The sequence below is a fragment of the Bicyclus anynana genome, chromosome 21, assembly GCF_947172395.1.
Source record: "Bicyclus anynana chromosome 21, ilBicAnyn1.1, whole genome shotgun sequence".
Classification (NCBI taxonomy): Eukaryota; Metazoa; Arthropoda; class Insecta; order Lepidoptera; family Nymphalidae; genus Bicyclus; species Bicyclus anynana.
Window position 1 is genome coordinate 8,050,077 of NC_069103.1, and position 24,136 is coordinate 8,074,212.

The window sequence follows — 24,136 nt, forward strand, 5'->3', positions numbered from 1 at the left end:
AGGGTTATTTTATGCCCGTATTTCCGCGGGAACGAGAAATACGCATGTAATTTGTTTCAGATTGTTTCGATTTTTTTTTCATGTAAAGTATTCGTGGACGTGTCACGAATGTTAACGTGAAAATATAAAATAGCTTCAAGAATAACAAAATTAAACACTAGATAAATATATAGGTGTATCTTTTAAGACATAGTTAAAAATCAAACATCAAGCATTTAGTATAAATATTTATTAATATAATTGTATTTGAAGAATTTGTTACTATATTACTGTAAATACACATATCATAATTTCATGCAATTTTAATCATCGGGACACACAAATATTAGAAGCAAAGGCACATTTTCAAAATCTTCGCAAGATCTCGCTTTTTGACATAAATATCTTGATATCCACATGCTATAAATATTCAGTCTGAAACAAAAAAGAAAAATATAAATAAAAAAAAAACATTCAATATATTACTATATGACTATGACGATATGGATATGACGTTGCTTAATCTCGCGTTGGCTCGTACATACGCTAGGTGGCGAAGAATAGGGATTATTAGGTGAGGGCGGGAGCGGCTTGTGATATAAGGCGCTCGCCGTACGGTCGGCGTCAGCAATGCAAAACCGGTTTCTGCGACAAATCACGGGCGCACCGTGGTTTGTTATTTTTTAATTAAGTTGTTTTGACAAATATTCTGAATTACTAATGATTTTAAACTTATTTCGTGGTTGTTCATTATGAATGTTATTTAAACGGGTACATACCACGATAAAACGACGAGATTTTTATTGTCGATATTTCGACCCAGTTGCATGGAGCGTGGTCTGCGATAGCTGATCACATTCTACAACCGGGAACTAAACATTGGATTGAGATCCATAATCCACACATTATTTCCACGGACCGCCACTATATACCCCGAGTAGTTCGAGAAGCCATTGAAATTCGGAAATACAAAAATTTCAATCGGGAAGATGGTTTCAAACTAGCCAGCGAGTGGAACCCGGTGGTAGAATTGTGCAAACCAAGAGGGCGCCGCGACACGCATAATAACAAAAGCGATGTCGTGAGTGTGGTTTGCCTAAACAGCCAAAAACGCGAGGTCGTTGAAAAAAGAAAAAGAACAAGAAAGAGGGTAGATCGATTTTGCCCCTAACAGCTGACTTCACTTCTCATCTCGCAACTTCAGTCCCGTCGTGACCACGATCCATGCAACTGGGTCGAAATATCGACAATAAAAATCTCGTCGTTTTATCGTGGTATGTACCCGTTTAAATAACATTCATTCTGAATCACCTTTGTTTCAACATTAGTTTTCTTTTTTTTTAAATCCACTACTAGAGTTTTTTTTTGAATCACTACGAAATTCGAAAAGAAAATCAACAGCCACTCTAGTCATAGTACATATATTTTTTTATTAATTCTCTTTACTCTTTATTAATACTTTTAATAACGTACCTTTAGAAGTTTATTTCACAGCAGTTTCGACTTCATCGTCGGGAAAAAAAAAAGTTTTCTTCTTTTTTACGTATGTGCTGTTAAAATCATCTCTGAAAATAAAAAAAAAACATAAGTTTAAAATATGTATAACATAAATGGTGCATTCTTCTGTTTAAGCTACATGACTAAGAAATGAGTATATTGTACTAAACTAAGCTAAAAAAAAGAGATGTATGTATTTATAACTAATTGTATAGTATTTAGTGCCTCTAGTTCTGCAAGACTACATGAATTACACACAAAAATATTGAAATAATGAGAAAATACATTTAAGATGAAACTTCTTTCAAGTATTTTAATGGTCGCCATTAACGGTCAATTGTTCTCACGTTTCTGAAAATCAAACGGCAGTACCCACGCGGCATACTATACAAGTCATGTACGCAGTGACCAACACACGATCAATTATATAGTCTACAGAAACGTGAGAATAATTGACCGTTTGTGGCTAGCATAAGACGTGCTGAAGTTATAAAACAATCTAATTAACTATTTACGTAATAATTTACTTGAGTTTTGCAGAACTATGCACTTACGAGTTAATTTAGAGTGACTCCCTCCTTTTAAATATGTGCCAAATACCGGACAAGTTTTTGTAAAATGAGTACTTTTCGTTATGCCTTAAAATGTACAAAAAAGGTGAATCATCAAAGCCGATCAATTTTTTTTAAAGGCTTTTTAGCGCAGAGGAGCCGAGGAGGTGATTTTGGCAGTTACTCAAACGCTTCAGATAAACATAAGGGACCTTGCACGTTGCTCAGTACCTCCACCAAATATGAGCCCTTAATATTGGTGGGTGCGTTTAGAGCAACTAAAAAAAAAACTAACTTCAGAAATGCTCAACCACCACGTCAGTTAAGGATATAGTAGTGATTAGTTAATTATCTTATTAATTTAACGATTTCAGTTTAATGTAATGGAATGGGAGGGTCCCAAAGTTAAACCCTTATATTTTAGTTCTCGAGTTCGAATTTTTTACTTATTTTGAGAGGAAACAATCTCTTAATTTATCGCTAAAATTTACTTATGCAATTTTTGTCACTTATGCCAAAGTGATAAAAATTGCTTTTAAAGTCCTTAATTTTTAGACTTGTCATAGATTTGTAGAACTAGAGTTAAGAATGAAACTAATAAGTATTTGTTTAACGATTCACCTTGATTTAGTTGCATTAAAATAATATATATAAAAAAAAAGGCAAACCTATGATAACAGAGGTTACGAGGTCATGACGACAGAGGGTTGTTGACCGAAAATTCGATAGAAAACTCAGAATTTCAAAAATTAGACTTAATACTTTTTACTTTTATGAGATTTTTGACTTGTTTGAGATAATCCACGTTAACAAGGCGACAAGTTCAAAAGGTGTCTTTAGACATTTGCGACGTCAGTCCACCATTGCTTACCGCGCTAAAATTGCGATGTTTAAATTTTGTCATCATCAGCCCATACTCGGCTCACTGCTGAGCTCGAGTCTCCTCACAGAATGAGAGAGGTTAGGCCAATAGTCCACCACGCTGGCCCAATTTATTAAATATCACGTGTCTGAAACGATGAAGGAAAACTTATCTAAGCGTGTGAAGTCTGTCAATCAGAGTGGTGGACTATTGGCCTAACCCCTCTCATTCTGAAAGGAGACTCGTACTCAACAGTGAGCCGAATATGAATAATATGATGATATATAAACTTGGCTGAGTTTGTTGTGGGCTCTTCTCGGGCCGAGGCGCGTTTGGAACCCTCGTAACTTTAATTTTAAGTTTTCGAATGATTATTATCACCATCATCTTAAGTTTAATATTATTACCTGACGTTTCGAAAGAGCTTGTAAACTAAGCCTATTTGAAATAAATAAATTTTGACTTTGACTTTGTTTTATACAGGAATTCTTTAATCTATGCCCGCACCTAAAGTTCCCCTCTGTCTTCATACCCCGCACCCCTGTACCACGCGGTAGAAAATCCGGTTTGCCTATTAGTTAAAGTAAGTAAGAGCATAGTCCGCAATACAGTATCCCGAGGGAGATAACCTCTCGCATTAGCAGTTTGAAGACATTGTATTTGGCGACATCTACACCATATTGGAATATACTGTTGGCACAGTATCCCGACATTGGCGCCAAGCAGGTGTGATACAATAACAAAGCTAACATCCATGTCTGCTTTTGGTTGCCAGCTTTCGATTTCCCAGACATTGGGAGCAATGTACGTTGGATTCGTTTCGATGTTACGTCGGTTTTAGATTCCTTCGACGTATCTTCTAATAACTCTTTTGGCGAAGTTTCGTTTAGTTCCTGCGACGAGTCTAATCTGTATGTCATCATACAATTTATAATAATAATAAAATAATAAAACTCATTTATTCAGCTTAACCATTTGACTCCTAAATGGGCGACCGGACGACTGGACAGAAATAGTTAAAACTAAATTAACTTAAAATTAAGATATAACTAAAAAAACACTACTGCACTCCTGGGCAAATATTGCCTCCCTGTGAGAGCCGTGACAGCCCAGTGGATATGATCTCTGCCTCCGCTTCCGGAGGGTGTGGGTTCGAATCCGGTCCGGGGCATGCACCTCCAACTTTTCAGTTGTGTGCATTTTAAGAAATTAAATATCACTTGTCTCAATCGGTGAAGGAAAACATCGTGAGGAAACCTGCATACCAGAGAATTTTCTTAATTCTCTGCGTGTGTAGTCTGCCAATCCGCATTGGGCCAGCGTGGTGGGCTATTGGCCTAACCCCTCTCGTTCTGAGAGGAAACTCGAGCTCAGCAGTGAGCCGAATATGGGTTGATGACGACGATGTGTAGCCTCTATGTTATTCTATTTAATTTATTCTCTATATAGCCTACATAAGCCAAGGGCAAAACTACATCAAATATATCTTACCGTTTATCAAAGAAGGAAAGTGGCGACTTCTCTGTCGAATACTCAGCACTGGACGGCTAAAAGTAAATAAAAAATTGGTTAAGTATAAACAACTTAATAAAATAAAAAAAACGACTAGTTTATACAGCACGTCGGAATTAAGAGCTCTTTAATAGAGCCATCCTTCTCAACGTCCGTTCGCGTGACCCGATTACACTGTTCGTAACGCATTTACCAATCAAGACCAACCAACCGACTTACTCCCCAAGTCAAGCATGCTTAAAGAGGTTTTACTTCAAAAAATACAACCTCAGAAACGATTGCTCTAAATTAAGCAATAGCAAGACAACTTTTGGTAACGAGGTTATCTATACTAATATTTTAAAGCTGAAGAGTTTGTTTGTTTGTTTGATTGAACGCGCTTATCTCAGGAACTACTGGTCGGATTTGAAAAATTCTTTCAGTGTTAGATAGCCTATTTATCGAGGAAGGCTATAGGCTATATATTATCCCCATATTCTTACGGGAACGGGAACCACGCGGGTGAAACCGCGCGGCGTCAGCTAGTTATATATATAAGTTGTTACTAACTTTTTTACTGTAGTTTAATTAACAGTTATACAACTTAACAGCCACAATATCCTACAAATTGTGTGGTACAATCTCGTTCCGACGCTCAGAAATTTTTATTTCCCGGTAACTCAGTTAGCTACCAGAATCAAGAATTTTCATAAATAAAGAAGTTGATCGTCTCATCGTTACTTGATAGTAATCAGTTGTAAAAAATGCTCAAAAGTCGGAAATTATAAAATTCAAACTAGCGTGTTCTAAGAGCGCGATTATACGTAACTTTCAATGCTTAACCATATTCAAAGATTCTTTTCGCTTTAGGTAAGTTCGATATTTTTTCGATACCAAGTGAGGTACTTCGACCTCAAAAGTCGGAAATTATGAAATTCAAACTAGCGTGTTCTGAGAGCGCGATTATACGTAACTTTCAATGCTTAACCATATTCAAAGACTCTTTTCGCTTCAGGTGAGTTCGATATTTTTTCGATACCAAGTGAGGTACTTCGACCTCAAAAGTCGGAAATTATGAAATTCAAACTAGCGTGTTCTGAGAGCGCGATTATACGTAACTTTCAATGCTTAACCATATTCAAAGACTCTTTTCGCTTCAGGTGAGTTCGATATTTTTTCGATACTAAGTCGAAGTAGCTCAAAAGTCGGAAATTATATAATGCAAACTAGCGTGTTCTGAGAGCGCGATTATACGTAACTTTCAATGCTTAACCATATTCAAAGACTGCCTAGTATTCTTTAATCTGTGACTTTGTTATGCTACACTCACATTGTTCTCCTTATCGTCAGTGTCGGACAAGCTCTTGCGGTTCTTGCACAGCTGCGGCTGACAGCGGCAACTCGCATCGCAGCCCTTGTCCGACTTCACGCAGCCGCACATCTTGGTCGTGCACTGGCCGCGGCACGTGCAGTGCGGCGAGCCGTCGCTGCCTCGCTTGACGGGCCGTGTTGCGGTCGTGTCGACGGTCGTGTCGTGCTGTGTAAAGTTCATCGTCAAGCGGGAACGATGGGCCTGCAACGAAATTGTCATTTTTTTTTATTCTTTATAGGTTAGCTCTTGACTACAATCTCACCATATTTATTACAAAGAAGTAGGTTTCTATTATTACTTTATTATTATTTCTATTACTATCGAATAGCCTCTTTAAGCCTCAATAGATAGGTGATAGGTTCGATTCCTGCACGCCTGCCTCACTATGGGGATGATGACTAAGTTTGAATATATTGATTTTTATGATACATTCGGGTAAATAAGGTCAATGTTAACTAATCTATACTAATATTATAAAGCTGAAGAGTTTGTTTGTTTGTTTGATTGAACGCGCTAATCTCAGGAACTACTGGTCCGATTTGAAAAATTCTTTCAGTGTTAGATAGCCCATTTATCGAGGAAGGCCATAGGCTATATATTATCCCCGTATTCCTACGGGAACGGGCACCACGCGGGTGAAACCGCGCGGCGTCAGCTAGTTTATACATAAAAAGCAAAGATTGACTGGATATTTGCAAAATAAATCTTCTAATATATAAAATTCTCGTGTCGCGGTGTTCGAACTTGAACTCCTCCGAAACGGCTCGACCGATTTTTGTGATCCTTAGCGTGATTGTCGGCCAGGGTGGAGAATCGGCCAACATCTATTTTTCATCCCCCTAAATGTTAAGGGTAGTCCACCCCTAAATTTTTTTTTTATTTTTTAGGCAAAATTTTTTGTTTTTATTTTTTTATGACACAGCATACAAAAATACATACAACCCTAAATTTTCACCCCTCTACGATCAACCCTTATATTTTATTTGTTAATTAAAAACTATAATTTTTTTTGGTAAATTTTTTTTCATTTTTTGATGACTTACAATAAAAAATCTCATAATACTTTCAATTTTTCACCCCTCTACGATCAACCCCTATTTTTTATTTGTTAATTATAAACTTTAATTTTTTGGCAAAAACCCTAAAATAGCCCTTTTCTTTTTCCCATACAAATGATTTGTAACTAAAACGTAGTCAATTTGAGCTTTATTGTTATTGTATAAAGTTCATATTAATAATAATTAGAAAACGGGGTAGGGGTAGGGTAGTGGTAGGGTAGGGTAGGGGTAGGGTAGGGGTAGGGTAGGGGTAGGGTAGGGGTAGGGTTGGGGTAGGGTAGGAGTAGGGTAGACGTAGGGTAGGGGTAGGGTAGGGGTAGAGTAGGGGTAGGGTAGGGTAGGGTAGGGTAGGGTAGGGGTAGGGTAGGGGTAGGGTAGCGGTAGTTGAAAGTTTACATCGAGTTTCACGCGGACGAAGTCGCGGGCATCCGCTAGTAAGATTATAAAATTTATATTAAAAATCTTTTATCGTAATTAGAATTATTATAGTGTTGACGAGTCCATGAATGACATGAAATGTTGTAATGTATAAATATTGATGTTTTATGTAGGTATAATAAATTATTGTAAAATACTGTAAATATTTGCACACCGATATATCAGTAAATTGTGTTGGAGTTTTTTTCTATAGTTTAAGAATCATTGTAACTCACAGTTTCAGCTAATAAATTATTATTATTAGATGAAAATTCATACAATTCTAGTTTTAGTTTCTAGTTCAGAAATCGGTTTTACGTGCGGCTATATATAGTAGGGGAGCCGAAGAGGGTATTTTTGCAGTTACTCGAGCGCGGCAGATAAACATAAGGGACTATACCTTGCACGTTGTTGAGTACCTCCACCAAGTATGAGCCCATAATATTGGTGGGTACATTTAGGGCAACCAAAAAAAAAACTAACTTCGGAAATACTCAACCAGCACGTCAGATTAAGATAAGGTAGGTGAGTTGATAGCTAAAAGGTGTGCATTTCAATAACCTGACGATTTGAGCGTAACGTAATGAAATGGGAGGGTTCCAAAGTTACAAAATAAAACCCTTATATTTCTGTTATCGAACCACGAGCGCGGTTAATTTTTTGCTTATTACGAGTGAAATAATCTCCTGAATAATCGCTCATGTTTTCTGACGATTTCATTAAGCCAAAGTAATAAAAATTGTTTTTAAAGTCTGTAGTTTTTTTTTCCACCGCTAAAATCGAAAAAAGTATATATCCATTTATTAATCCAATCATTTAATCTACCAAATGCAATCGGTCACCATGACGCTTTAGTAACTGCAAATTTAGCACCTCGGGCTCCCTTACTATATGTTTCACATCAAAAAGAATAAATATAACATGAAAAAGTAAGTAAGCAATATTATCTCTTCTTATCTCACATGTATGCGTTTGAAGAGAGGCGTGGCCCTCCAATCTGGGTCCTTATCACTGTCGTCTTCTTCTTCCTCCTCGTCAGTTGGAATGTAATCAAGTTTCCTGGTTATCTCGTTCTCTTTCTTGGGACGTTTCTTGGCGGCAGTCTTGTTTGCGTTTCTCAGCTCTTCTAACTCGTCGACCAACTTTTTCTGAGAAAAGAGAATAATTGTGGATATTTAGTATCTATTCTAATGAATAAAATTTAAGTGTCTGTTAACAGTAAATAAACCGCGCATAATGGTGCAGTATCTATACAGGGTGGCCGGGGAGTTGACGTTCAAAGCTAAAATTTGGATGCCTTGTAAGGAGGAGTATCCGAATCACCCCCATATATATTCTACGATTTTGCTTAGTTTATGAAATTATTAGGAGGTATTGAATGAGTGAAAGAAAGATAACAATTTTTGTTACGAACCCTTAACTTCAAAGTTGACCGTGCGGACCATGTGACTATGTGGCAATGGGCCGTCTGTATTAAAATAACTCAAGGACAGTTAAATAATGGGGATGATGACTAGATTTGAATATATTGATTTTTATGATACATTCGGGTAAATAAGGTCAATGTTAACTAATTTATACATAAAAAGCAACGATTGTCTGGATATTTGCAAAATAAATGAGATAATAAAATTATAATAATAAATATCGTAATTAGATGAAAATTCATACAGTTTTAGCTTCCTTACATTAAACGTGTAATTTTTCAATATATAAACTTATAACACAAACGCACAATTAACAAATATATTTGTAATTTTCTTTGAACGCCCATACAAATCTAACGATCAGCGAGCCAACGACGTCACTAATTCGTGCCATTATGTATGGGGCGCTTTTCAGAGATCCGCGGCAGCGCCGCAAATCTGACTTTTTAAATCCCTGTAGCTCCGAAAGTAATGATCGCAGATATCCTGTTACGCGCCGCCGTATCTATATACTAAGATGAAGAGGCTCACATTCTCCAGCTCGACCTGGTCAAGGCGCTCCTGCTGCACCTGGATCATGTTCTGCAGCTGCTTGCACGCCTCGCTGCGGTCGCCGCGCCCCACCATGCCGCGCTGCAGCGCCACCAGCGCGCTTATCTGGAAACAATTTTATTTAATATTAGAAATAAAAAAATCAGTCTGACCGTTATTACCGTTTACTACTTCGTGCTCGTGTTTACTGTTTTAACTACTTCATTCAACTTCTTTGATCTATTATAATAAAACTGTTCAAATCAAATTCTATATATTAATTCGCAATTTGAGATTTTACTTATACCATTTGTAACACCAAACGTTACCGTGGCATAATGTACTGTAATGTCCATTCTTTTTAATGGTCTAAGACTGTTACTCACCTTTTGTTCATTCTCTGACTTCATCATAGCCAAACGCTGCTCGTATTCGCTCTTACAGTTCTCGTATTCCACATTCAGTCTGTCATAGGTTTCCTTAACCTCTTCGTAGCGAGCTTGGTAGCCCTTCTCACTTTGGTTGGTCAGCTCACGTTTGGCTTCCACGAGTAAGTCGAACATGCATTTCAGGGCCACCTTGGATTCCATCATTGATTGTATATTGTCCCATTGTGTGCGAGATTTGTTCTCTGTAAGATTAAATTTTTTGGAAATAGTTGAAGCAATTATTGAGTAGCTCAGCTGAAGTGGCATTGGACAGGTCAAATAGTTTGAAAAGCCAACGAATGTTGGAGACAAAAGTGTTGAGGATTAATTGCCATAGCATCAGCTCCTACTTTCTGTGATTTTTAACAATCGACCTCCACCAGGTGGACTTACAACAAGATTCACAGACAATCGCTAGATGATAGTTCAGGACGAATATGACGAGGATGGAATAGAAGAAACACAGGTTAGCTTGGTATGGACATGTAGGGAGGAAAGTCATATTACTAGAAAAATGTTGAATGTGCAAGTGGAAGGACATAAGAGGAGAAGGAAGGCCAAAGAAGAGATGGTTGGATTGTGTGAAAGAGGACATGTGTGTAAAAGGAGTGGATAATGAGTTGAGTAATAGAGACAAAATGGAAAAGATTGACATATTTTTCTGACCCCACTTAAGTGGGATAAGGGTAAGGAGATGATGATGGAATAGAAGAAACACGAGAGGAAAATGGGTCAATGAAGTGTTACAAATAGTACCTGCTTCCCGCCTATTTCGTATGGATACGTTACGCCGCCTAGCGTATAGTAGCGTCATTCCATTTCATACCTTTATGACTTCCGGTTATTATAGTTAAATTTAATTAATTAACAATGATTATCAATCTGAACAGTGTAGAGGTTATTATTAATGATTTATATAAATATAATTATTTATTTTACATAATATAAATTCATCATTGGTTATTTTACTCTTAACAATCGTGACGTCACGTTATGATTTATATTGTATTTAATTTCTCAACTTTGTGTTTCAATATTTTAATATTATTTTACGATTGTTATAAATCTCCTCTAATTAATTAATGTGTTTTAGATAGAATTATAATGTTTGGTTTGTATAATAATACTCCGAAACTATTATTAAAACGTACTTGTATTGTTAACATATTCGTGTTACCAACAGTAAACACTTACTTCGCAAATATTATAAAATAGAGGGTTGTTTGGCAGATTTATTCTTATACTACCATCAGCGTGTAATATTAACTTTATAGCGGAAGCTATGCTGAAATTGTTATCGAATAAATTTGTGTACAGTGAAAGTATTATTTTACTTCTCCCACCTTCTGTAACAGAAGTAATAAGAAAATCTGGAGCTTTGAACACTAAAGCAAAGGAGATACAGACATGGGGGAAAATGGAAGAGGTCTTCACTCATAGCTGTCCACAATGGAAAAGAAACAAACAAACTTTTATTATTTTAATCATGCACATATTTTGTTCTTATTTGAGTTTTTATGGAAAAAGGTACATACCTTGATCAGCTGTCAATATTTTCTGCTGCAGATCAGATATTTGAGCCTTTCGCAGCGCGAGATCCACTTCCAGCTCCGCAATCTTATTCCTGTTTGCTTCATCATCAGGCTTGTTGTGGAGTGTCTCAATCTGCTGTGTTAGCCATGCCCTGACCACAAAGTATTATGTTACTTTATACTCACTAGCAGACGCCCTGCGACTTCGCAAGCATAAGGAGATATAGCCTATTGACCTTGAGAATGACCTTGAGTGAAGTCACGCACTTGTGAACGTTGTGTGTGTTAGGGGCCCCTTGTCAGTTAACAATCACTCCCCTTTTCCACTCGAGTCACTCTCCGCGCCTATCCCAAGTAACCCATAAAGAATTACACAACAAGAAATGTGGAAGGCTCGAACGCCACGAGCACACTGAAGCTGACCGCACGGCGAGCGCCTTATATCGCAAGTCGTTCCCGCCAACCGATCGGTACCCCTCTCTAACGCCCCACTCTTTCCGGAAACAAGTCGCGCCACCTGACGTCATATCCGTCTCAGACTACTATTTCTTACACTAAATATACAGGGTGATTCGGTCTTTAGTGCGGATATTTTTTTTCGTGGTTCTGTATCATTAATAGAATATAAATCTACAAACAGTTCGATACATTTTATGTAATTTTTTTTTTTTAATTTATGTCTCTAAAATAACAAAATAATGTACATATTATTACTAAACAAGATATATTCAGCTTAAAAGTGATCTGGTGACGTCCTTTAGGTATCAAACGAAAATAAAATAAACGCACAATAGGGTGACCCTAAAATTCTGTTCTAAAGTAAATAACTTTAGCTAACGATAATTTTGTTATTTTTGAGTTAAAAAAAAAAAGAAAAAATACGTGATCATTAAATTTTGTTTATGTACAAAATATAAAAATATCCGCACTAAAAAAATTTTCTTCCTGTATGATGTGAAATACCTGTACTCCATGAGCTCATACAAGGACTTCTCCGCTTCAACGATGCTGAGGTGTACTTCCAGTTCTTGTTCAATGTACTGTTGTATGGCGCTTGTCTTCACGTTGCCCTTCGCGTTGCGTTTCATTGCAGTCAGTTTTTGTCTATCTAGGGCTTCCTGAAATAAATAAGTCAATACTATAGTGTGCGCCAAATTTAGAGTCCATTCTAAACACATGTACGCAATGACGACTCACATGGAGACCTATACTTTTTTTTTTATTCTTTACAAGTTAGCCCTTGACTACAATCTCACCTGATGGTAAGTGATGATGCAATCTAAGTTGGAAGCGGGCTAACTTGTTAGGGGGAGGATGAAAATCCACACCGCTTTCGGTTTCTACACGACATCGTACCGGAACGCTAAATCGCTTGGCGGTACATCTTTGTCGGTCCTTCCACCAGCCAGACCTGGACCAATTAAGAAAACCTCAATAGGCCCAGCCGGGAATCGAACCCAGGACCTCCGTCATGTAAACCCACCGCGAATACCACTGCGCCACGGAGGCCGTCAAAAACACAACAAAACTTACCAATAAACAATTACAAATGAGGGTAGAATTCTTCTAGTATAGCGGGATAACTTGTAAGGAGGAGGATGAAAATCCACACCCCTTTCGGTTTCTACACGGCATCGTACCGGAACGCTAAATCGCTTGGCGGTACGTCTTTGCCGGTAGGGTGGTAACTAACCACGGCCGAAGCCTTCCACCAGCCAGACCTGGACCAATTAAGAAAATCTCAATCTGCCCAGCCGGGGATCGAACCCAGTACCTCCGTTTTGTAAATCCACCGCGCATACCACTGCGTCACGGAGGCCGTCGATAATGAATAAATTAAGACCCTTTTAAAAAAAGTGTCAACTAGCCTATTATACGAGTACCTTTAATCGCTTATTAACAGCCACCGCCTCCTCCATCTTCCGTTTGAGCACATTCTGCTGCTTGGCGTGCAGAGACTCCATCTTGGCCATGGCGGTGACGCGCTTGCGGTCCTCGTTGCGTAAACGCACCATCGCGCGCTCGTTGTCCGCCTTCCATTTGCGGAACTTCTCGCTCTCTTCGCGCATTTGACGGATTATTTTCACCTGCAAAATATGTTTTTCAAGTAAAACTTTACGCACGTGTCGGCGCGAGTGAGTCGTTAGACCGGTCGGCTTGTGTCGTCACTAGCTGTGATAGTACAAAGTGTTCCGTGAGGCCGAGTAGAAAGAAAGATGAAAGAAGAAAATATCTTTATTGCTATCATTATTCCACACATCACAATTATCGTAGAATAATAAATACCCTGCGATATGTGGCATAACCTAGAAAAAGGTCGCAGCTCAGCATGTTGCTATGTGCTCCCCGTATGCAAAAGACAGCGCTGATTTTCAGCTAGAACCCTGTTCCAGTGCCACCACGAAAACAGGCAACATAAACCCGCATTTAAAGCTTTAACTACATTAAAACTTATAACTAGTTAAAATAATAATAAAAAATGAAAGGAGAAAATAAAAGTATATAAAATTAAAATACAACAAATTAAAATTAATTCCCAAGTTTAAAATTTATTACTTAGTAAATTAAAAAGAAAAGAAAATTTACATAAATAAAATATGTATTTACATATAGTTACGTTACACATAGTATAATAAGTACGGGACGTTTGAAACGTTCACAACTTTTGTTGGATAATCCTTTATGGATAATTTTGGGATAGGCGGGGAGAATGACTTGAGTGGAAAAGGGGAATATTAATTAATTTTAAAAGACGTCTTTAACCCTACATACAACAGTCACAAGTACGGGACTTCACTCGCCTATTCGATCACGACAGAAACGCAATCTCTGAGCGACCGGACTCTAAAGAAGTTTTATCTAAATCACTTCTGTGGTCTAAACACAGACCACCCAAGTGAATTATTTCCCTTTCATTACCATAAACTTTATTATTTGTGTTTCAGTTGACTAGATTTACGTTTGTTTTTGGGGTATCTCACTTCTTCAAACAAAAGATACAATACGATATTATTTTATACTATTGAACTGAAATAGATACATAAATAAATATACATAGTTCTATGACTTTTCTCTGACTGTGAATACTGAGTTTTCCTTTTGTCCCAGTATTTTTAAAGTAGAGAAGTTGGGCGTTATAGATCTCCGTTCTATGCTAACCTCGCCATCATTCATTGGAACAGCGTGGTGGGTATTCTTTAAAACTTGCTTTTAATGAGGGAGAACTGGCCGTACGGGGGTCCTTAAAATAGCACAAAGATGGTTAACCCTGCTAAGATGCAACAGCATGGTGGGTCAAAGTTCTATATCCCTTCGCTTATAAGGAGGGAGAACTGTCCCTGTAGGGGTCCATATAATATGATAAGATGATGAAAATTATGATACCCTTACCTTCATAGCCTTCATATTCTTTAGCTCAGCATTCAAGGCAACAATCTTGGACTCATTGTTGTCCTTCATCTTGATGATGTTAGCCTGTTGCTGGCACTTCTTCTTCAGCTCCGATATCTGCAGCTCCAGTTCCGATACTTTGTTGCGGCGCTCGTCGTGGGAAGGGTCTTTGGTCTACAAAAAAAAATTATTGATTTAATTTGACTGTGATCTATATGGAGCCCTAAAAATCAAAAATGTTAGTACAATTATACCAACTTAAACCCATACTTGTTTACCTACAAACAAATTAAAAATGAGGGTATAAATCACTAGTCATTTTAATAAATCATTGTAATTAGGGTTGCCAACCAAACTGTAATGATATAGTACTGTACTATATTTCGGTTTTGCGTACTATATACTATTGTAGAAAAATATAGTACACAAAAAGACTATATTTTCAACACTGATATCTGACAAACAAAATTTTCAATTTAAATCTTGATGAACAATGCAATAGCGTCTAGCTTATCCGAACTTGTCTATCTTACTGAGTTCCAAACATTAAACAAACAAATAAAAAAAAAATACATTTGGTTTCAAAAATTTTTAAATCAGATGTGAAAAAGCATGACATTTTTATTTCAGACAAATAAATTATGAAAAACGCAATAAGAGTAAATAAATATTGTTTTTTAAAAATAAACGTTGATTTGTTGTTTATTCCATAAAATACTATATTTTATTTGACTTAAAATACTATATGTTATATTTTTAACCGACTTCAAAAAAAGGTTCTCAATTCGACGTGAATGTTCTTTTTTTATTTTAATTTTTTAAAAAATATATTTTTTTTAATAGTTATATCAGAAAAAATGTTGGCAACCCTACCTGTAACAGATCTCCTAAAAGGGCTGATGGTGATTACCAACCTTGGTTTGCCTTAATAGCTGTGTAAGCTTCTCCTTCTCCTTCTCAAGCTGTGCGATCCTCTCCTCGTTCTCTCTGAGGTTGTTGTTGCTATCCACCATCTCCTGGTTGTGGGCTCTCATGGCTTGCACTACCGACGCCTTGATAGCTATGGCGCGGTTCAGCTCTTGCAGCTCTTGGTTAAGGGCCACCTTTAAATTTAAAAAAGAACCTTAAAATTACAAGAATAAAGAGGCATTTTTGAGGTAACTTAGACCTTATACTACAGCCTTTCTTGATAATACTGTTTACCAACAAAGAAATTGAAAATGAAGGTAGAAAACGTATGTCATTTCATAACTTATTTATTTTAAATTGTAAGGTTTGTTTATAAAATGTTATTCAAAATTTATCATCCATATCTAATGGTCCCCTGGAGGTGCCCCTGCAACGTCTATGAATTCCATGATTAGATCTAGCATAAGCTAAATAAAGTGATTTACCTGTCCCATAGCTCTCTTCTCTTCTTCCAAAGCTACCTGATCCTCATTCAGCATCACAACGTCTTCGCCCTTGTCAGTCTCTCCTTCACTTTTAACGAATGACAATTTAATCTCATGGTCTATTAATTCCTCCTCTGTCTTTATATTCACAGACTGCAAGTCTTCCAAACGAGTCTTTATATCCTTGAGGTAATCCATCACATTTGTCTTTTGGATGTTGTCATCATTTACGAAGTCTGTGGTGCTCAAATTGTCTATGGTTTGGTTGCATTGTTCCGTCAGCTCGTTCAGTTTACGTTCTATTTTGTCTTTGGCCATTTCGGCTAACAGTGCCTTTTCGCACAAGTTTGTGTTTTCAATGAGCATGTTTCCGAGGTGTTCTGTCACTTGTTTATGCTTTTTCAGCAGTTCGGCATACTTGGCTTTTTCTTTGTCCAGTTGTTCTTGCAACTGTTCGTTGTTGTCTTCACTGACTGACGGAACTTTGCCAATGAGTTGTAGCCGGAGATCGTTTACTAATTTGTTTAATCTGTATATGTTAACAAACAAAAATAATGACAAAGAAATAAATTTGTCAAATTAATAAACAGCTAATTTTCTCTTTTATGAAAAAGAATATTTGCCATATCTTTTTCAAATATGGCTAATATTCTATATATATATATTTATAGTGAATATATACAGAATATTAGTCTAAATATCCTGTGAGATGGGATATTGCATTATTTATGTTTAGGTTGCCTGAAAGAGATCACTATTAGTGATAAGGTCGCCTTTGGAATATAAAATTGATGTGTTCTTTTGTTATGTTCTTTTTTGTGCAATAAAGTTATTATAAACTAGCTGACGCCGCGCGGTTTCACCCGCGTAGTTCACGTTCCCGTACGAATACTGGGATAATATAGAAATTCCTCCTCGATAAATGGGCTATCTAATACTGAAAGAATCTTTCAAATCGGTCCAGTAGTTCCTGAGATTAGCGCGTTCAATCAAACAAACAAACAAACAAACCAACTCTTCCGCTTTATAATATTAGTGTAGATAAATAATATTCCTCTAATTGGTCTGAAAAAACTGTTATTCCAAGTTAAAAAATCATCTCCTGAAAGTAAGCCATTATTCTAAGTAATTAAATGTTAGTCAAATGTTAATTATCATTAACATTCAATAGTCGTTATTAATAAATTTAGCGTTATCAGTATCATTCTAAGCCCACTATTAGAAGCGTGGTGGGTCTATACTCCATATCACTTCTCCTATAAAGAGGGAGGCTTGGCACTGTAGTGGGCCGTTAAAATATGCTGATTATAATGATGTTCATTCCCGACTTTTATTGCGCCAAGAACAAGCGCATGAATAGTGATCCCAGCCTTTAATAAAACGACTTTTGTTTACCTGAGGATCTCCGCCGCCTTAGCGTCCTGGTTGATGATGGGTTTGTTACGGATGCGTCTAGCGCGATCCGCGTACCGTAACGTGGAAACAGTTTCGTCCAGGTTGTAGTCTGCCGGACTCACGCAAGCCACCATAAGCGTTAAGGAGTTACCGCCCAGACTGTCTGTAAAGCAAAAATATAATATACTAGGCGTAGTCCGCGGTTTTTCCCGCGAAGTTCCCGTTCCTGTGAGAATACAGGGATAAAATATAGCCTATGACACTCATAAATAAACGTGGCTTTGAAGTAGTAAAATAATTTTCAAAATCTGTCCAGTAGATTCAGTGATTATCCCCTACAATAGCATAAATAGATTCTAATAACTGCCTTATAAAAATAGTATACAAATTAAAAACACTCTATGAAGCTTTTGCTTAACTGCTAGTCAGATACAGAAGGCAGTGATTCTTGAGACGGCGCATATTGTGAGGAGGTTCCTCACTCTGGAGCCCTGACCACCAGCTGCTTGAGCACTTATACTGAAGCCATATTCGAGAAGTACTGTTTACCAACAAACAAATTACAAATGAGGGTATGATTTATACCCTAGTAGCTAGTCATTTCACACCTAATAATAATTATTAACTAACTTGTTTTTAAATTATGGAAAATAAATTTGATTAATAAGCTTAAGACAATTAGATATATTATATTATTATTATATTTTGAGTAATATTTTATAAAACAACAATACATCATTTAAAATAAAAAGTTATGAAATGAAATGCGTTTTCTACCCTCATTTCTAATTTGTTTGTTAGTAAACAATACTCCTCGAGTATGGCTTTAGTATAAATGGTGTTTTGATTGGATTGATTTGGAATGGACTATTAACATCGTTAAGAATTAAAAAAAGGACAAATAAATAAATGAGAAAAGAGAAAATAATAAAAAAATAAAATATATATAAATGCTGTGCACTTCATATAACAAAAAAGCACTGCCTACTCTGAGAAATCAGGACGAAACTGTATTGGACAAATTGCTTTTTGTACTATACTCAGTTGGTAAAGCAGCAAGCCATAAGATCAAAAATTTAATTGCTTTTTGTACAATTTTTTGTGTCATATGGTGCCTACCCTAGCTGAAACCCCTGTGCACGCCACTACTAATGATAACATAGTGTGCCTTACCTTGCAACAGTCTTGTAAGTTTGCTGTCTCTGTAACTAATGAAGCTCCTGTTGGTCCCATCGCCCAACGCTGATATAACGTTGCCGAGGGCCAACAGACCTTGGTTGATCTTAACCCCTTCCTTCAAACGTTCACCGACAGCTTTGGTCTTCTTGATGCGTTCTGAACCAGCCAGATCGACAAGGTGAAACTTGGAGGTTGTTGCTAGATTTCTGTAACAGCAAGAATTATTTTGAAGAGATTTTCAAATAATTAACAATAAATTTTTATATTGTAATAAATTTAAAAAAAACAAAATTCAACTCTCTCTCCGCGGCACATTTGAGTGGTTGCTCGGAACCCTTACAAATAGATTGTTTGACAAAACTATTAGTTAACAATTAGTTTTTTTTTTTCTTTCCTTTGTCTATCGGAGATCAGTCTCTGGACCGTAATCCGATCAAATGACTGCTTAGTACATCAAGTTTCTTAGTGATGTAATGTTTGGAAAATTTGAAAAAATATGTGTTATTTAAATTAGGTTTTTTAGGAAATCCTCAACTTTTATTAATTGATATTTTGGATCCATGTATTATTTGTATTTTATTAATTAAAAAAAAACAGACAGATTAGTAAATGATACATTAAGTAAGTAATATTTTGATATTCTGATCAAATTAAAAATTGTTTTCAAATTTTAATTTTAATTCAAATTTTTGTTTTCATTTACATACTTTCGTTTTGGTGGACTAGAGATGGATGAATGGAACCCTAAAAAGAATATTGCTACTTACTTATCAGTTCGACTCTCCTTAGCTATGATAATTGTGAATACGGCGTGACTTCTACTTGACGCTTGGTTCATGGCAGTTGAGCCAGTCACTCGACCGATAGACCCCCTCTCCAATGCCATCATGGTTTCCATGGTGGATGTGACAGGTAGCTCGGTTATACCTAAAAGAAATTTACAACATCACTAGCGGAACATATAAACTTACTGTACAAATATTTATTATAATGTGAAAAATCTTATGAAGAAAAACTAAACAGAAAATCTGGTACCATATTACAATTGTGAAACTTAACTTAAAAATTAGCTAAGCTAAAAATATTTAAATAAACAAAAAAAAATTTATGTTTAAAAAATATTGCCAATATTATTTTTAGAAAAGTTGTCTTTCAATAAGGCAACTGGTTTTTTTTCTTCAAAGAATTATTTCACAATTATCAGCTCACTAAGATATTTCAGAACGCCTAAATACTGGGTTCATCCCCAGCTGGACCAATTGAAGTTTCTTAACTAGTCCAGGTCCAGGGAGGCTTAGTCTATGACTAGTTAGCACCCTACCGGCAAAGGCTAAAATGCAATATTACCTGGAAGAACTACACCTTTGTTGATGTCCTCCCTTATTTCTATAATACTGTGTCCCCTTTCCTTGCCAGAGAGTAAGTCGTAGCATTGCTCCTGATACAGCTCCATGAATGAAACGCTCACTTTAAATATAAACTTATCATTGTGTGTGTCTATGTAGTCAAATATGTCTGCTACTGCTTGTGGGATTACACCTTTGAAGAATAATAAAAAATATATTAATAATTTTTACGAACATTCGTCATCATCATTATCAAACCATATTCGGCTCACTGCTGAACACGAGTCTCCTCTCAGATTGAGGGAAGTTGAAAAGTTGGAAGTGCATGACCCAGAAGGAATCGAACCTACACCCTCCAGAATCGGAGGCAGAGGTCATATCCACTGGAGTATCACAGCTCTAACATATAATTTAATTTAATTAATGAGGAAGTTATTTGATATATAAAACAGCAATTTTCAAGCATACATGATAATCCAACTTTATTTAATGAAATTATATAAATTATATATGCAGTTTATTTTCTATCCTTTCATTGTTGCATTCCAGAAGTGCCCAAATACTTATAAAATAATCAAAATTGCAACATGCAAATAAATAAAATTAAGACAAAATAAATTTCATCATTACTCTATAACATGGCTACTACATATTACTTTTCTGATAGTAATAATCAACCATTTCTAATAAAACCATAAGAATAAAATAAGAGCCAAACCTAGTTTTGTGGAATCTCCATCTGATCCTGAGTAATTTGTGCCCATTGTATAAGTTTTCCCTGATCCAGTCTGCCCATAGGCAAGTATAGTTACATTGTATCCTGAAAATTTAGAGAGAGATGAATATCTTAGCACTCCATGAATTGTGGGAGAGTTGGGTCTATTGTGTTGACACATAATTATAATGAATCTATAAAAAATTAGGAAATATAGCTGCCACAACAGAATTGAGGACATCCTTCTTTTTTTGAAGTCAGTTAAAAATTGCAAGCAATAGTGAAATAAGTGGTGACAACTAGTACACAATGCCTGTAGCTTGAGCTTCAATACATTGAATGCATTAACAACATTTGATGTGTGAATGTACATGCAATAAGTGAATCAATGGTCAATTTATTTTAATGAAAAGTAAGTTAAAAGAAAACAGAGTTTGTCTGGAAAATTGAACAATTATCAGCTTTCACTGTGAATAATTGTTAAGTAAGAGATGGTAATGATATTTCATCAAAATCTACCTAGAACTTTCACTAGGCTAGACACTCCTTGAAAATATGAACATATGAACATACACTTAATATGTTATAATCTTCTGTGTGTGTGTGTGTGTGTGTTTGTTTGCGTAAGGTGGGAGGCTTTGGCCGTAGCTAGTTACTACCCTAGCAACAAAGACGTGCCGCTAAACACTTTATCATTCCTGTATGATATCATGTAGAAACTGAAACAGGTCATGTAAAAGCCCATTTCCGTCTTAGATTGCATCATCACTTACCATCAGGTGAATTTGTAGTCAAGGGCTAACTTTTAAAGAATGAAAAAAAAAACCAAAAACCTAACTCATCCAAAGTGGCTGGATTTATTTGGATAGAATTTCATATGTATATTTCAATAGGTCGCAGGATGGTTTGATAATGCAATTGGTAATGGTGGTACACTGGTGGTGGTACACTGCTGTCTAGAAAAATAATTTGCAGATCAATCAGAGAGTTGGCAGTGTTTCCCATCTCTCAGAGAGTATGTAAAGTTGTAGGTCTTATGATAACCCAGGTAGTGTAAGTCTGCCTACCTGCTTATAGCATAACATATGACCAACAAGATAATCTTTGAAGAAAAATAGACAAATTTCAATCAATGGCAGTGCAACTGGGAATACTACCCTCTTTCATTGTGACAACTAGATTGGGACAATCCTGCCACCATTGGATGACATTTCATCTATTTCTCTTCATCCAATCCATATATTCCTTGGTCACACCATCATGCGTGAATGGCTGAATTTCACTATTCTTTTATTGATGTGTTTGTTACTGTCAGGAGAAGGTTCTTAGGACAGAAAAAAATTAAAAATTAAAGGGGTAGTGGTAGGGTAGGGGTAGTTTATATTGAGTTTCACTAGTTCAGTTTCGATAGTTTAGTCATATTTTAGCACCACTGGTTTAGTGAAGGAATAGTGTGTACCTGTGTTTGTGCACAAACTTTTACACTATTATATATCTTGGTTAATCTCAACATAAGATTGGCTACTGTGGTCCAAAATTTGTTTGGAAGAATGTTATTATCTTTGGATCTACAGAACCGATTTTGAAAATTCTTTCACCACTAGAAAGCCACATTTGTGAGTGTCATAGGCTATATTTTATCCCTGTGTTCTCACAGGGCGTCGGCTAGTTATAGATAAGTCAAATCAGTAATACCTACCTTGAAATAGTTTGCCAATAAGTCCTTTAACTGCTGTATCATAGAACTCCTGTTGAGTGATGTGTTGTGCGAACACATAGTTGAATGTGAAGCAGAGATCCTTTATTTGCACTTGAGGCTCCCCGGGCACCACTTCTATACACTCGTCACAACCTCTGTCAGTCTCATTCCGCATCAGTGGCCTGATCCTCAGAGCCACCTGCACTGTGTCTATGCACTTCGAATCAGAGTCTGACATTGTGTAAAATATAGTCCTTGGCTAAACTAATCCAATCTCAGTCCACACCAGCTAAACTATTTTACATGTTCCATTGATGGCCGATAGTCAGACAACGTCAGACTTATTTCAATTTTTTAATTTTTAATATCTTTGCATCTAGCCAGTGCCGACAGCTTTCTAAAACTAATTCATCATCATATAATTAACATTTATTTTTTAGTAAATACGACCGTAGAAACATTACTTACTAAAGTGTGATTCTGATTGCACGTTGTAACGAACCCTGTAATTCCGTATACTTTAAAGTGGTAACACAGTAAAGTAAGCACAAAGTACAAGCTAATTAGCGCTAATTCATTATATTTTAATTTTACTTATCACTCTTTTTGCCTGTTTATAACGAAAAAACAATCATGATTCAAGAAATTTAAAAGTCAATTTTTAAAAGTAAACGGCTCGAGCGTAAGCTGAAAAACCACAGACTAGAGGTGAGGCGTATATACTGGAGCAGGTCTTAACACTAGGTTTGTTGGAAGACGTATGGCGTACGAGTACGGAGCAGGGACTTATACACGTATTAAGCGTATTTAGAAGTACCGAGTACCGAGGAGCGCAAGACGTCAACAGAGTGCGAGTCCAATACTCGCAAATACTCTAACGGTCCAACCAATGCGGGACGTGTTCAGAGACGCGTTCGATTAGTAATGTGTGAGTGAGAGACTTCTATCAATGCCGAAAGAAAATAGACTTTGTTGTCTAGACATAAGACCGGTTTTTCAACGCAATAAACACTTCATACTCCAACAGACAAAACATCGCGAGACGCGTTCCCGGACGCGTTCGTTTAAGAATGTGTGAGTGACGTCCCATTGCCGATGAAAAATTGTCTTTACTTTATCAAACATAAGACCGATTTTTTAACGCAGTATACACTTAATACTCTTAATACTCCAATATTTGGAGTCCCTGATTTTAATCCTTATTTTAAAAACATAATGTTTATTTGTTTTAGTATGATTATTTATCCGCTAAAGTAACAAGTTAATGTAACCCGACAGTATCATGAGGTAATATTAAAAGAAATAACTAAATAATAAAATTAAATTGAAATTTTGAAATTAATGACTGAAATATTTTTGTTTGCAATTTTTTTTCTTTTTTTTGTGCATTACAAAAACCAAAAATAGTTGAAGAAACCAATTGAAAAAAACAAAATAAAAAGACAAAAATGATTTTCTGTTACCCGGGATCGAACTCAGGATTCAATTTTTTTGTACCGTGCGTACATACCACTAGTCCAAATGACTACGTAAAACTCGTTTGAAATTAATGTACGCTCAGTATCAGATAATATGACGTAAAATCGCTGGCCACTGAGTATTTAGGAGTACGTATCTATTCTATAGGTCCTAATGGCTCGTACTTCTAAATACTCGTGGAGCTAGTCTTTGGAGCGCGTCTCTCGGCGTACTCGTACTCGTAACACTCAGTACGCGTTTTAGCACAAACGGCTAAAAAGTTTTAGCGAGTACGACTCACCTCTACCACAGACCACAAATGAAGCTGAAAAACAACGGTTTAATTTTTTTCAAGGGGCAACTTTAAATGTTGCCCTGCCCCATCGTTAATCGTAGACAGAGAAAACGTGACCAG

General features: G+C 36.5%; 1 protein-coding gene across 1 annotated transcript; it reads right to left on the bottom strand.

The window, feature by feature from the left end:
- Window positions 1-214: 214 nt before the first annotated feature.
- LOC112058362 (chromosome-associated kinesin KIF4) lies at window positions 215-23,635 on the bottom strand. Its single transcript, XM_024099133.2, has 20 exons — window positions 22,732-23,635; window positions 22,264-22,666; window positions 20,568-20,669; window positions 19,851-20,042; window positions 19,271-19,430; window positions 18,498-18,709; window positions 17,325-17,487; window positions 15,930-16,458; window positions 15,450-15,638; window positions 14,536-14,709; window positions 13,029-13,232; window positions 12,109-12,263; window positions 11,149-11,297; window positions 9,572-9,816; window positions 9,186-9,311; window positions 8,190-8,375; window positions 5,711-5,953; window positions 4,381-4,436; window positions 1,453-1,544; window positions 215-414 (listed from the first exon to the last, which is right to left on the bottom strand). The coding sequence occupies exons 2-19, from the start codon at window positions 22,499-22,501 to the stop codon at window positions 1,463-1,465; spliced, it is 3,405 nt and encodes a 1,134-aa protein (XP_023954901.1). The 5' UTR covers window positions 22,502-22,666; window positions 22,732-23,635; the 3' UTR covers window positions 215-414; window positions 1,453-1,462.
- Between the last annotated feature and the right edge of the window lie 501 nt (window positions 23,636-24,136).